Source organism: Etheostoma cragini, chromosome 6 (genome assembly GCF_013103735.1).
Source record: "Etheostoma cragini isolate CJK2018 chromosome 6, CSU_Ecrag_1.0, whole genome shotgun sequence".
NCBI lineage: Eukaryota > Metazoa > Chordata > Actinopteri > Perciformes > Percidae > Etheostoma > Etheostoma cragini.
Genome location: NC_048412.1, coordinates 26,688,665 through 26,703,757, shown reverse-complemented (window position 1 = coordinate 26,703,757; position 15,093 = coordinate 26,688,665). Strand labels below are relative to the sequence as shown.

At 45.9% G+C, this 15,093-nt stretch overlaps 1 protein-coding gene across 1 annotated transcript; it reads right to left on the bottom strand.

Annotated features, from left to right (window-relative positions):
* Positions 1 to 982: 982 nt before the first annotated feature.
* Positions 983 to 12,646, bottom strand: onecutl (one cut domain, family member, like). Its single transcript, XM_034874910.1, has 3 exons — positions 12,183 to 12,646; positions 10,330 to 11,729; positions 983 to 3,330 (listed from the first exon to the last, which is right to left on the bottom strand). The coding sequence occupies exons 2-3, from the start codon at positions 11,378 to 11,380 to the stop codon at positions 3,020 to 3,022; spliced, it is 1,362 nt and encodes a 453-aa protein (XP_034730801.1). The 5' UTR covers positions 11,381 to 11,729; positions 12,183 to 12,646; the 3' UTR covers positions 983 to 3,019.
* Positions 12,647 to 15,093: the final 2,447 nt, after the last annotated feature.

Genomic DNA, 15,093 nt, shown 5'->3' with positions numbered 1-15,093 from the left:
CTCCACAACCATCCTCATTCTGGATGATTCAGCCTCCTCTCTGATCTACCCCCGCCCCCCTTTGAATGCCCCCTAAAGCCCACAGGTCTGGCCAAGAGCGGACCCCAGACCAGATACCCAGAGAGGAGACGGGATGAAAAAAGCCTCCCCTTTGAAGTCCGCGAAAAAGTCGATGGCCTCTTTCATGACCGCCCGTCTTTCAAGTGCATGCTGTGATGGGGGCCCCGGCAATCCGCCCCCTTCCAACGCTAAAGACAGAGGAGAGAGAAAAAAGATGCAGAGAGAGAGAGAGAGAGAGAGAGAGAGAGAGGGTGGAAAACTGCCAAGCTAGCCTCGCTCCTCGCTCACTCTGGCATTTTCACAGAGGTCAGAGAATTAGATTTTGGGTGATTTTTCCTGATTTAGGCATCCACAACACGAAGTACTAGAAAATCAAATCACTTGTGTCTATTGCAAGTTGCCGGGGAAACCCAAACAACCCTAGAGGAGCTGGAACAAACTCCAGGAAGCGAAGTGATAAGGAATGAACCCCCGACGATCTTAGAGGGACCCAGAAGCCTTGCAACCAAATTAAAGATCCCTACAAGACGAGGAACAAACTCTTAGACCCTTAGAAGTCCACAAGCCTCACAACCAAATCCGAGTCCTGAGAAGATGACAACCAAACCAGAAGACCCTTAGAAGTTGAGGAACACACTTTGAGGACCCCAAAGGTCCAGGAATGAACCCTAAGACCATTTTAGAACCCAGGGAACAAAAACCCAAGAGCCCCAAAAGATGTGGAACACACTTAAGGACCCCAAAGGTCCAGGATTGAACCCCTAGAACCCTCTTGGAACTGAGACAACTGGCAGAAAGACTTGGCATGTGAAGTGGAGGACGGTGAGATCACACGTGAGTTAGACATAGACAGGAGCGTCTGCACTGCACTGGGGAGGGGGCAGGTGAGGGGGGTTGGGGGGGGTCACAACCATGCATTTCCCCCAGGCAGACACAGTACGCATGTTTGCAGGTGACCCAGAAGGACTCGGACTCAATGGGGGCCTTCAGACGGCACTAAGTGGATCCCCGGACACGTAACACACTCCGCCAGATGGCATCGCTCTGACCACAGTTTTACAAGCAACCTGTGAACCTATGAGATGCCACATCATTATCGTTATTATTAATGTTACTATTCATAGTATTAATTATAAATATTATCACAACATTCAAACAAGCTTTGGCCTTGGCGTTAAGAGCTGACCGCAGAGACATTTGCACGAGTAAAGAAATCCCCATTATTCTACAAAAAAAAAAAGAAAAAATCAAACAAACAAAGGCCAGGCCTTAAGGATAGAGAGAGATACGCAACATCACTGGGCGGGGCGGGCTGAATCGGGGTCGGGATCAGGTCGGGATCGGGTACCGGGTTTGGGGATTCAGGCCGTACATTCAGGGAGGCAATGTTAATCTTTGGTATTACGATGGGATTCTACAGCTAAAAGTGCCCATCAGAAAAAGTCTTCAGTTTCACACAGACATACAGAGCATTGTTAAATAAATACTTACAGTATATAGATAGCATAAATAAATAACCAAATAAATAGAGAGGAAAGAAAAAAAGGCAAAACAATAAATACACAAATGCAGTAATAAATACATTGATCAGATCAGCAATTGCATTTGAAACGTTGTCGGTTTGATTTAACTACTGGCTATAAGGAGGCATGTTAAAGCCTTTCCTTTGTGGACCAAAAAAAGGACCTTGGTACGTCAGCAGGGCTGAAACAAACTGCCCCGCACTCCCATCGTGGTTCTATAAATAGAGCGATGTGCTTGAAATCTGTACAAAAAGGGCTGAAAGAATCACATTCCTCCATTTTTCTAGACATCTGTAAAAAAAAGATTTCGTAATGGAGCAGAGGTGTGAACAGCTGTTTGGAAATGAGTGGGAAGAAATACCACAATGTCACTATAGGTTGTGTAAGGTGGAGCTCCTCCCCATGAAGCCTTTGTGTTCAAAGGTTGTTTTTCATTTTTTCATTTTTTATTTATATTTTTTTTGGCTTGATTTTGAGTCAAAAAAATGGCTGTGGAGCTTCCATTTGGGTGCTCAGTGAGTCTTTAAGCTAGACAGTTGCACCAACGAGTCTGTTTCCGCGTCCTCCTCGTGTTCATTGATTCTGTCCTGGCGTACGGCGAGATGCATCGCGGTTCCCCCTTTTGAAAACTCTGATTCATTCAATGCGGGACCGTCTTCCAAAAATACAGGAGAGGCTCCTGTTGATGGCAAATGATTCACAGCTGGGAGTCACGGACGCTACAATACCCTCCTGATAATTCCAGGCTTTCGAATCTGGAACAATGCCATACAGTCCTGGGAACCATCACCATGGAAACACATGCTAAGAAAGGAGGTTCTTCAGAAAACAAATGGGAAGTTAAGAAAAAAATGCCTTTTCTTCCTCTTTTGTCTTGATTTTTGAGAAACCAAAAAATAAAAAACAGAACCATAGGAACATTGGGGGGGAGGATTAACGTCTTTGGAAGATGGTGAACACTTTTGATTAAGGAGTTACACAATGGAGCTCTCCACGTGTGAGCAAACGGCACCTCTTGATTCTTCACGTTATGGAGAGACGACTATAGATTAGAAGGTACACCAAAATATGCTTCCTCCTGAATTGTTATACCCTCATTATCTCTACTCTACATAATCAAAATAATGCAATGAGATGGTGTCTATGTAAGGGTGTGACTCTTCTTTGAGTCAAAATCATCTTTGCACCCTCGACTATACAAGCAGGACCTCACATCCTGCGATCATATCACTCTAGGTATCGCCCCCTTCCATTGCAAGGGAGCGATCGACTTTGGTTTGGGAAAATCTTCATAAAATCATCTATATTAGCTGGCTCCGTCGCTCCTTCTGATAACGAGGAGGACATTTATTACGGCTGATCTCTGCCTAGACCAGTCAATGTGCCCCCTTGCTCCCTCGGCGCCCTCCCCACCGCAGCACCACGGCGGTCCGTCATCATGCCGTGCTGCAGGACACCGCGGAGGAGGAAACGCTGGATCCCGAGGAACCCGTGGAGGAGGGACGGCCCTCGTCTGCCCACTTGTTGACGTTGCGTCGGCGGGCGTTCATGAAAAAGTTGCTGACAGTGGAGAGCTCCAGGCCCAGCTGCTGGGAGATGGTGATCTGCAGCTCTTTGGTCGGGCGGTGGTTCTCCCTGAAGATGGCCAAGAGCGTACGCCGCTGCAGGTCTGTGAACACCAGCCTGGTGCGCTTGGGGCCCTGGTTGCGCTCCAGCTTGCTCTGCTCCTGCTCCTTCCGCTTGCAAGCTGCAGGCAGATGGATAAAAGACAAATAAATTAAAAAATAAATAAAAAAAAGAAGAGGAAGGGGAAACAGGTTAGCTAACAGAGTGGCTGGCTAACTAGGACAAATGGATTAAGCTGTGGGAAAGTGGATTTGTTGAAAGAAAACAGATTAGCTAAGCAACTTTGATTAGTTAAAAGAGACGAATCAGCAATTTGCTCCGTTGTTCGGTAAAGGAATCAAGATGTTCAACCTATCACCTCGCAGTGCCAGTGGGCCACATCCAGGCCAGAGCTCTATGTGGTTTTAATTATGCTCTTCCTTTAGCGTTTGAACAAGACTGGATTAAAGGTAAAATGTAAAATCTGATGTTGTCATCCATAGTCTTCCAAAAAAGCTCTTATTTTGAAAACGGATGAACACAATGGTAATCATTTTCAGTCCAAATCGTGAAAGATTTCATTTCTGCAGCTAATTTATTGTTAGATCTATTACAGTATTTATGGATTTTGGCTTTTACTCATCCATGTATGTTTAACATTTTAAACTGAAATCAACACATTTACAGATTAGTGAGACAGTACTTAACAACATAAACTATGAATTAGATTTTTTCCAACAACTTGTGACTGCATTTAAAATAATTTTAACATCAAAAGTTGACCCACTTTTGTCAGACTCTGCCTTAATAATATAACTACTAATTAAATCCATTTTGTGCGCCTGTTCCTGAAACCTTTAAAACACGGACATTTTCACCCGACTTGATGCAACCGCCTTTTGACCATGTTAAGCCCCTCAAAATGGCAATTCATTCAAAAGTAATATAATATAATAATAATTCCTTCAGTTTCAGTATGGCCTTTGGACCCTAATTACTAATATTCTGTATTTCTGTATCTTGTTTTGTACCGCAGAGGAAAAAATAATCTTGGTGTCAAAGTTGGCAATGTTCAAACTTTGTAAGCAGCAGTAGAGGTGATGAAGTCTTCTAGTGATTTTTTTTTTTAATTTTAATTTTTTAATGCCAGTCGTACTTACACCAACAACAATATAAGAACTCAGGGTCTGGGTCAAATACCACTGTAGCATGTGGCACAGCGTCCAATTATATAATCAATATTTCCTCACCGCAAAAAGTCTGAAACGTATTCAATTTTTTTCTAAAAGAAAGAGAAATGTGAAGAAGAAGAAGAAGAAAAACTGCCAGTTGCACTTGTTCAGTGCAGAAGAAGAGCAGCCTGATGTGTGTGGGTTGAGCTCAGATCCATTTTGAGAATCAGAGGAGCATTTTGAATTCCAGCCGCATGTTCCTCTCTGCATCTCCATCGCTGAACCGTTCACCTCTAACACGCTGCAATTCTGGATTTACAGGAAAACACACCACCAACCTCTCCCTTTGTGTACCCCCCCCCCCCCCCTCTCTCTTTCTTTCTCTGTCCATCTCCTTCTACTTTTCCCTTAGTGGACACTCCAACATCATTAGTTTCTCATAAAAGTCATTTACATGTGGCGGCAGTGAGTGAGTAATAATCACTTTAGGGGGAACTAATTTATTTTCTATTAAAGGCGGGTTACGTCAGGGGTGAGTGAAACAAGCAGAGTCGGCATTGCCCAGGGTGTTTAGAAGCCTTAAGTGGACTAAAACATATTTGGGGGGGGGGGGGGGGGGGGGGGGAGTCGTGCAATTACCTAAATGCACACTTTTAAGAGGTTTCAATCAGCACTGTGCGGTTGAGCGACTGTTTTGCTGATGGTATCAAATGCGTTTCTAAGTTGTAAGCATTAGTGTTTGTGCAGACAACACAACGGGGCATGCACACGCACGGGCGCACGCACACACACACACACACACACACACACACACACACACTACACTAAGGGAGGACCCTGGATTTGTGCAGATGCTGGACCTTTTTTCTAATACTGGCCTGAAAGTCCAGAATCTGTTATCCAGTGTGTTTTCTCTCCTTTTGCTAACTAATATCATTGTGCTATAATGTTTTCGCTATCAAAGCTGAGTTAAATTAGGACGTACAGTTTAATGTCTGTGATATTTCACATGCTGTCTCAGAAGCTTTTACCCGCTCAGAAGAATATAAAATGTTAGCGCAGCTCTGAATTCATGGACATTTTAAGATTTCAAACATCCTAAAAAAGCTTTTTCACTGTAAAGAAATAATAATTTTTGTTCAGGAAAAGAGTTTTTTTCCTCACAATAACTGACAAAATCTGCCAGATGAGTAAGGTTACATCAAACTATTTCCCAATTAAGTTTTTTGAAGAATTCATTCCAGAAGTGAATGTCTGTCTTTATATTTTTTTTTTTAAAAGGCCGAACGTAGCACCAGAACAAAACAAATCACACTTCATTTTAGAGTAATTCTCGAAAAAGCTACTTTTTTGTTGCACTGGCAGATTTCTTCACTTGTAAACAAGGTCTATGGTCCTTTATTATTGACAGATAATACTTCATTAGATGGAGACATCAGCTAGCAATAACCTTGAAATCACATATTTCAGAACCTACCACACACACACACACACACACCTGCTACAAATATGTGTTAAATAAACCAAAGATGCTGCATTTTGCTCTCAAAACAGAGCTGGCACGTTCGATTGATTGGCTTACATCTTCCCATTGACAAACAGCTCACACAGCGAGGGCCGATGTTTACTGTATGACCGGCTCTTCACTCTGCAATCTCACAGCGGCCAATTTCTCTCATTAGCAGAGCGCTTGAGAAATAAGTGTGACCTTACTGCACGAGTGCCATCACAACAGCAGCCTTGGAAACGGGTGGGGAGCCGTGTGTGTGTGTGTGTGTGTGTGTGTGTGTGTGTGTAACCTTTGGACTTTGATTTCTCTGCCATCCAGCTGAGTTCCTGAAACTTAAGTACTCAACTGGATATGAATAAATCTGCCTGTGATTTCCCCGTGCACGTTCCCCTCTAAAATCATTATGTGGAGGAAGTGTTTTGACGCGGGGATGCACTCTTGTCAACCTGAGATTACAGGTGCCTGTTAGCTTTTAGGGCATCCAGAGCTTGTTTGCATTTCTGAGAGTTATCGAACCACGTCTCATTAAAATCTGAACAGGCCAAGATGTCAGCAGCATGTCAATATCACTACAAGTGAAATAATTTTTTCTTTTTTTTTCTTCCAAATGCTACATTTTTCACAGGCGTTACACCATCCCGGCCATCAATATTTCTGGGTTGGGGGTTGGGTGGACGGTGTATACAGTGGTGCACTCTCAGCTCGTGTAGTAATGAAAGGAATGACATGATAGTGCTGGCTAGCTTGCTCGTACCGTGGATTTATGACTTGTTGGAGTCAGGGTGTCCTGCCGCTCTCCTCCTCCTTCTCCTTACCTCCATCCCCTTCCTCTGCTCTCTCCTTTACTGACGATCATAACGCCGACCATTAAGTAAATGCTTCCTTATGCTGTAATCATGTGTAAAAGGCTCACAATTACCATGCTATAAATCCCCAGCGCAGGGGCTACTCCTGGAGACATAAATATTCCCCTATAGGCTTCTTATGATCGTGGGAACAGCCTCTAATCATGATGTATGCCCCTGTCTCGTGTTGTTGAAACGTGATCGAAAGCCCTTTCCCTACCCCCCGGCGTCTCAACCTACACCCCCACCCCCCACACCCCTCCCAACAACCCCAACCCACAGCCCCAAGCCCACCCCCTGCTGATTTCTCGGGCCACGGGCTGATAGAAATTATTGATTAAATCTGTGCAGCTCAGACTCCTCGACCCACAGAGGCTGGTTAACCCCTTCAGCGCCGGAGTGGGGGGAGCTGCAAAAAGCCAGATAACAAAAACAAAAAAAAGACAAATAAAAACAACGCGCCCTGTTTGTTAGGTGTTGCGTGGCTAAGGCCAAATCGGCCTGTTTACAATTCCCGATATGCAAATTGAATCTGCTTTGACCTTTGAGCCTCGCTAGCAGAATGTGGACTGTACACAGCGAGCGGTGGACAAGGCTTTGTGGCTTTCATTACTGAGGGGGTGGTGCAGGCACCGGAGCCGTCACGTAAACCGCATTGACCTTTCTTATTCATTTAGACCTTTAGTCAAGGGCTTCGGCCATCATCTTTAAAGTTATAGTCTGTGATCCCCCCCACCGCCCCCTCCCTCCCTCCTTGACTTTAAGTGTCGTAGCATGTCTGTGTGGTCTTTATCCTGCCTTCTTCTCCGACTAAATCCTGATTGCCTCCTCCACAGCCTGAGGACGGGCTAGAGATGCATCTCATATACAGTGCGGTAATCCATAGAGCATACACACACCCAAACCCACACACACACACACACACACAAAAATCAAGATACTGCGGATAAATCCGAGGGATCACCTCCTCCGTGTTTAGCAAAATGTCTCTGTAGAAAGACAATTATTTGAAAAGACAAAATGGCAGCAACTAAATTCCATAATTAGAGAGTCAGAGAGCTCTGCATCCCGACGTGTATATCAGAGACACAGTTATGGAAATGACACAGTGCTGCTGGCTGACACTGAAGGGCCTTCTATGTGTTTAAGTGAATGCTGCATTAAGCAGGATCATCTTAAAACTTGAGGCGTGAAGCGGAGAGCACTTGAGCTATCTTCAGACTGGGGAGCATAGGGCACCACGCATTCTAATTCCAGTCTCGATTTGCCGATGCGGCCGAGGTGTGTGTGGGCAAGGCGTGCTGCTCTTTCCCATGGAAATCAATAGAGGCTTGTAATTAAACAAAAGGGGGTTGGCCAAAGGGGGGGTGGGGGGACACACACACACAACAACCTCCTTTAGAAAGTAGGTTATGTAGAAAAGTGCCAAGCTGTCCAAATTGTGGCTTTGCCAAGAACTAAATATGCAATTTCAGAGCGTGTGGGAGCAAAGAAAGCGAGAGAGAGAGAGAGAGAGAGAGAGAGAGAGAGAGAGAGAGAGAGAGACAGAGAGAGGGCGAGCATTGTCAAACATTAGCACACTTCCCTTTGTAGGGACGTTAATTTTTTATGAGCGTGATTGATCGGCTGCTCGGACTTGGAAGACTGGAATCGTTAAAATAATGTTTGCGTTTGTAAAAGATGAGGAAACAAAAGATGCTGCAAACGAGGAAAGAATGATTGACTGTTTTGAAATCTGCTCAAAGGCACAAAGGGCTGTTTTATCATGGAGAAGATTGGGCTTTGTGGGACAGGACGAGGCGTTTTTGCATACAAAGCATTCACACGTCGCAGGAGTTAAATTCATCAAACCGCATTTCTGGTCAAATTACAGATAAGCCGTGTTTAGATAAGAGGTTTGGATGTGATTGCTGTAACGTTTTGCTGAGTGGAGGATGTACACATGTGCTCTCAGAGCCCAACAATCAAAGATCAATAATTGTGAAGGGATTGCAAGAGTGCACAATCATTACCTATGAACTCCATTGTGTTTTTGGGTTTAATCAGTCGGCTACTCACGGAGAGCGAAAAGCAGTGATCAACTGTGCAGGCTCACAGACACGTACTCCTCACAGACTCCCGCAGAGAGCAGACCACTTGCAGACACACAAACACCCTCACACGCACACACACACACACACACACACACACATACACTCGTCTAATACTCCTCTCATATTACTGTGTTCACTTGGATCTCTTTCTGTGCCCCGTGTATCAGATGGGCCCTCGGTCCCTGTGGAGGGACTACACTGTAACATGGCACTGTACAGCGTGCTGTCGTGTCTTCAGTCCACATCCCCCATAGAATATTAAATGTCAAGCAGCAGATTACAATGTGCCTTTCAAATAAAATAAAAAAATCTTCACCATGTGAAATATGTATAAATTATTCTAAGCGCAAAATAATTGATTTCTGTTGACTGACTGACGTTTTGATCTTCTTTATTATTGTATTATTATTATTGTTATTAAGTAAAGTTTGGGGGAAATCGTGAGGAAAATCACATGGATCTCTGAGCCCAAAGTGGCATCTTCATAGTATTTGTGTTGTGTGGCCAATAGTCCAGCACATAAAGATGTATTGAATTAAATTGATAGAAAACAGAAAAGGCAGCACATTATGCTGTTCTGAGGCAGCTAATGTTTAGCATTTTTTTGCCAGATAAGCAGATAAATGACTTATAAATATTGATTATCAAAATTGACGTCAATTAATTTTCTTTCCTTGACTTATCCATGCGGCACTGAAGATCACATGCGTCTCCAGTTGTGCAATAACTTCTTGTTTTTCCAGGTATGAAGAATCTCCCACACCTGCGCGGTGCTGCCACCGAGCAGGACAACATTTGTATTAAGCCTCGCGGTAATTGCCTCGGTGACGACGTTGATAAAAAAAAAAAAACTCTGGCAAAGTCTCAAGCCTAATTTGCCTCATCTACCTTGCCAACTTAACTTCAGCCACACACTGAGCAGATATAAATCACTGCTAGAACGAATCCATCGCTCCTGAATGGCATATCTGCACAAATTATTTTGCAGGCTCAAAAGCGATTTAAATTGCCATGCGCTGATCTTCACGGTTCATTTAAGAGGAGGGCAAATGTCTGTGGCTTTTTTAAAGTTTTTTTTATTATTGTAGTCACTGACTGTACAAATCAAAAGGAGCTGTTTAGGAGCAAAGTAAACAAAGGAATGGCACATATGGCCCTGTCTAGCTCCTCAAACTGTCCTCAATGTGCTGCTAAGATCTTATTACCCAGGCTGTTGAAACAATAGACAAACCCGTGGTGCATTCACAGTGGAGAAGTGAAGAAGGGAAGGATCAGTATGATGCTTTTGCTTTTCCTCATGTCTCAACCTGAGCTGCATACTAATAGCTGGAGAGGAGATTTTTTTTGTTTTTGGAAGACATGGAGAACAGGAGAAGGAAAGTGTTTGGGGAAAAGAAGGAGGAGAGAGTGTGTCTGTTTGTTGTTGTTAGTGTGTGTGTGTGTGTGTGTGTGTGTGTGTGTGTGTGTGTGTGTGTGTGTGTGTGTGTGTGAGGCAGATAGAGTAGCAAAGCCAGATCTTACCCTCCAGCCGGAGTGAGGCCATTCTTTGAAACTCGGGCTCCTGCAGCCAGCGGGACATCCTCTTAAAGGTCTCCCGGCCGGACTTGAGCTTGCCCCAGGGCTTGGGGTTCCTCAGGAGGTCAGACAGCGTGCCCTGTGACCGACACAGAACCCTCTCGGCGAAGATGGCCTGGGGGATGCTGTACTTCTTCAGCTCGGTGATGATCCGCTGGGCCACATCCCTGGTGTTGATCTCCTCCCCGCCGCTGCCGCCGCCCTGCGAGCCCGCCAGCATGCCCTCCCCGGGCGAGGACAAGGCGGATGAAGAGGAGAGAAGGTGCTCGCCCATCTTGGAGGTCTGCTGGTTCGGGTGATGGTGGGGCTGGTAGTGCTGGCTGTAGATGTGAGCGTGGTGGCTGGTTTGGCCGTGCTGGTGAGCCTCCATTTTGTTCAGCTGATGCCCCACTGACACATCGCCCCCCCCTAGGCCCGGCGGGGACATCTCGCGGCCAAAATCTGATGTCCGGCAGAAGAGGCTCCCTCCATGGACGTCGTAGCCAGCGTGGAGCATTTGGCCGCCATTGCCATTGGGGCTGTTGCCCAAGCTGCCATAGCCGTGCATGGTGGAGGCCAGGCCCGAACCGGCGGAGGGGGGGGACAGGCTTTGGGACATGGCCAGGTCCTTGCCATAGGGGTTGTAGAAGTTGGTCCCGAGGGCTCGGTCCTCTCGCATGAGGGTGAAGCTGCCGATGACGTTGCTGACGGGGAGGCAGGGGTGGTGATGGTGGTGGTGGTGGTGGAACTTGTCATCAAAGGGCTGCAGGGGGGTCAGGGTGGTATAGGTGCTGCCGGCGCCGGACGGGGAGTCGCCGCTGTAGCCCAACGCTGACATGGAGTGGTCAAAGCCCGACGGACGGGCCTCGGGCTCCAGAGACATGGAGGGGCCCCCGAGGGAAGGCCTGGGGAACGCAGCTGAAAGGTCCCGCGAGTGCAGCATGGCCCTGCCATGGTCCTGACTGTGAGCCAGATCAGAGTGGCTGTGGAGGGACATCTCCCCTAGACTTCCATCCATCGTTTCACCCAATGAATCTGTTTTTCTTGCCCCTGTGTTGTTGTTGCTCTTCTCTTGTTATTGTTGTTGAACAGCCGGGGCTAACAGTCTGGAAGGTCTCTTGTTACACCAGACTATGGATTTATTGATTCGTGAATTAATTGATTTCCGGGCTTATGGGGTGTCTAATTAATTATCTGATAACGTTAAGTACTGTCCTCAAACTCCATCAAACTGCCAGAAAACGAGTTTGCAACCGCATCAGGAGCTTATAACTGTGATTTTATTCTCACTTGTGCATCAGCACTCGGCTCTCTCTTGTCTCCTCAGTGCTCAGCTGTGTTCCTCGGCTGAAGCTTCGCTTTTGTGCCTGCGTGAGACAAGACAGGCGCTGTTACTCCGCTGTATTTCAACTTTTACCGTTTCCAGACGGAGGGAAAGAGCCCAAATAACGTTTGTCTGCTCAGTATGAAACAATCATGTACTCTCGTGCATCCCAAAACAAAAGCAGTCAGAATATGAGTCGTTTTTACCTCACACATCCCGCGGAATCACACACGAGCAAACACCGATATCACTGATTTAATCACTTCAACCTATTCTCATTTTTGATACATTTTGGATTTTTTTTTTTTCTTATGCAAAGTTATGAACACAGAAGTGTGCGCGCATGCGAATCGCTGAACATTAGCTGCGTATTTGGTGCGTTTTGCATATTTCCACCACGTGAATAAATCTGAACGATGCGTTAACTAAGTAGGAAACGCGATGGCGATACCGCGATACAAAAAACAGGTTAATAGAGCTCCAAAAAGATACCAACCTTTTATTATCCACTTCTCAGAGAGCGTCCGCGGCTGTTGTCCGTCCTGTGCATGTCTCCGATTGTGTCGCCGAGCAGCCCTGCAGATTCACACAATTGGTCCGCTGCGCCCCGGGGTGCTAGGCTACATTCACCAAAAACCAGAGTGCAAAAAAAAAACCATCTGCGGTTACACACGAATCTCTCTCTCTCTTTTTCTCTCTCTCTCTCTCTCTCTACGTTCCCGTTTCTCAGTCTTTGTTTTCCACTCCAACAAAATCTCCGGGTCTAGCCTCGAATTTTTTCTTCTTCTTGTGGTTGCTCTACACTAGCAGCTCTCCTCTTTTTCTTTCATTATCTCGTGAGATTTTCCTCCTCCTCCCTCTGCCTGCCACTTCATCGATCTCACCACCAACTCTTTCTCCCTCTCCTCCTCCTCCCCCTTTGCTCACATTGACTCTCTGCTTTCAGTGCGTCACGGCCTTAAAAATCTGACAGATGTGCGATGAAATTCCTACTCCAATTAACCCTTTCTCTCCGGGGGGAGGGGAGGGGGGGGGACTGGAGGTGGGGATGCTCCCTTTCTCATACCCGCACAGGTTAAGCCTTCTTCAGCTGATTGCACGCACAATTTAAGAATTATATTTGCGCACGTATTCCGGTCATTGCGCTGCGCTCGGCTGTTTATTAGATTTCCACTAACTACTGGACTAATGGCGTTATGTGTCTATTTTATGTAACAAGTGATACTGTTGCTACTGTTACTCTGCTGAATTATCTGTAACATGGGGATGGAATGGGATATACATAGATAATACACAATAATTTCAGTTTTTTTCTTCTATCATGATTTTTTCTTCTCATGAAAATGTTATAGGATACGAGCCCAACTTTAACTTGTATTTGCAATTTCCATTAGCCCTTTTAGTGCAGGGTTAGATTGGAATGCCCTGGGATGATTTGAAAAAAAAATGCGTACAAGGGTGAATATGCAATTATGTAAATTGCCTCACTAACTTATTGATTCCTGGGGGAAAAATCTATCCATTTCCACTCAGCTAAACGCCATTTCCACACCAGGGCCCCATCCTGTACTCCTGTCTCTATAGTAGTAGTAGAACATAGTAGTTACATGTATTTCATTTCTCTCTTTACCCCTAGTCCTACCTTACAGGAATACATGTTGTCAAGTGACGCTCGTGTTAAGCCCAGCTCTTAATCAGCACTCAGCACGCGCCTCCATTCACTCAAAACGCCAACACTTCAGACTGGAAAGTCCCTCAACAAGATCAATTCTTTTCCCAAAGACCCTCGACCTGCTGCTGCAGCACCGAGCAGACGCTGCTGGGAGCGCGTGCCCGTGTGCACGTGCAAGATTGTCCCCTAAATGTCATTTTGTGTAAATTTTGCGCGCCACTGGCTGTGCTTGGATGTGGGTCTTAAAATAATTTCGCGATCACTTTATGTATGAGAGCGTGCATGTGTGCGTGCATGAGGGCCTGTATTTAGTCATGTCCATGAAGATGTTCCGGGGCCTGTATATGTGCACATACGAGGCGTAAATTCACATGTATGTCGTCTGCATGTTTAGGCCTGTGCGTGCATGTTTTGCGCGCGCGCCGGCCTCAGAGAGCAACACAGACCGAGGCAGGGAGGCAGAGCGCATACTAATCATATCTGTCTGTCAGTTTAATTTTCCGAGATGAGCAGCTCTGGCGTTTGGAGAACAGCGGAGCGGTGCGCGGTGTGGGACCGCCGGCTTCCCGGAGCAGATGCTGCCCTATCGATCCACCCCGCGCGCGCAGCACGGAGGGATGCGTGGATATGGATGGCGAGTAGCTGGAGGTAAAATGGTCAGCGGCTGTACACAGTGAAAATAAAAAGGTCCTTATTTTGGAGGTCGAGGTGAAAGTTCACCTTCTGTGGCTGGAATACCCGAGAAGGAAGGCCGACACCCGAGCTGCAAGCCCCCCCCCAACTTCAGGCTGTCCACTGCGGGCCTGAAGGGAAGCTGACACCCAGGTTCTGGGTTCATCAACACGTCCACACACACAGAGCCACTATATGATCTAGGGGGGGAATAAGCCTATATTCCTGCGTAATGAGGAGTTATGACAAATATTCATATTCCATCTGTGTACCTGATGCATGTAACTGTCTAATAAGCTCCAAATCTCTCTGGAGTGCTTTACATCTCTTTGAGTACAGGCTAAGTCTTATTTGTACTGTATTTGAGGCATTTACTACATGAATACTTCGTTGATGGGTGTTTTTTTTTTTAAATGGAAATGTGTGTAGAAATATACAGGTGCATAAATCGAATTGATGTGTAGCCTATATGTATTTATGTTATTGAGCTAGAATGACTATTTTTCCAACCTGTGAGCATGATTTCAAACTCAAATCTTAGATCACCAGCAGAAAGGCCCCCCATTTTTTATTGGAAGCATTTAGCTGATATTCTCTAATCCGGAGTCACTTTCCTCATTACCATTTCTCCCAGGGAGAGCATCAGAAGAGGCTCCAGATCCTCCAAGACCAGTACAGGTCATTCATATACGGAGGAATATTCACATGTTGAGACATTTAGCCACAGCTCTCACGCAGAATGACTTAGAATAGAAGCTTTTAATCTAAAGCCAATATTGGGCGTGTTTAGACTGAGACCATTTATCTGATGCAGGCATCCTGAGGGACATGTAGGGCTGCATCAAAACCTGCAACTCCGATATTACAAGCAGCCAGTAGCGAGGAGGTCATGGGTCGGGGGGGTCGGGGTCGGGCTCGGGCTCGGGGGGCTGTGGCTTTAGAATGACCATGCATGAGCTGGGAAATAAAAAGAAGAAGCCAAAAGAGAGGCAGGAAAGGGTTTGTGGTTTCTGCAGGTTGCAGGTAAAAAAGGAGGAAGAAGAATAAGAGGAGGGGGGGGGGG

Coding starts and splice junctions, on each gene's coding strand:
- onecutl (XM_034874910.1), bottom strand. CDS start 11,380: ATGGATGGAAGTCTAGGGGAGATGTCCCTCCACAGCCACTCTGATCTG. Junction 3,331..10,329: donor GGCCTCACTCCGGCTGGAGG/GTAAGATCTGGC, acceptor ATCTGCCTGCAG/CTTGCAAGCGGAAGGAGCAG.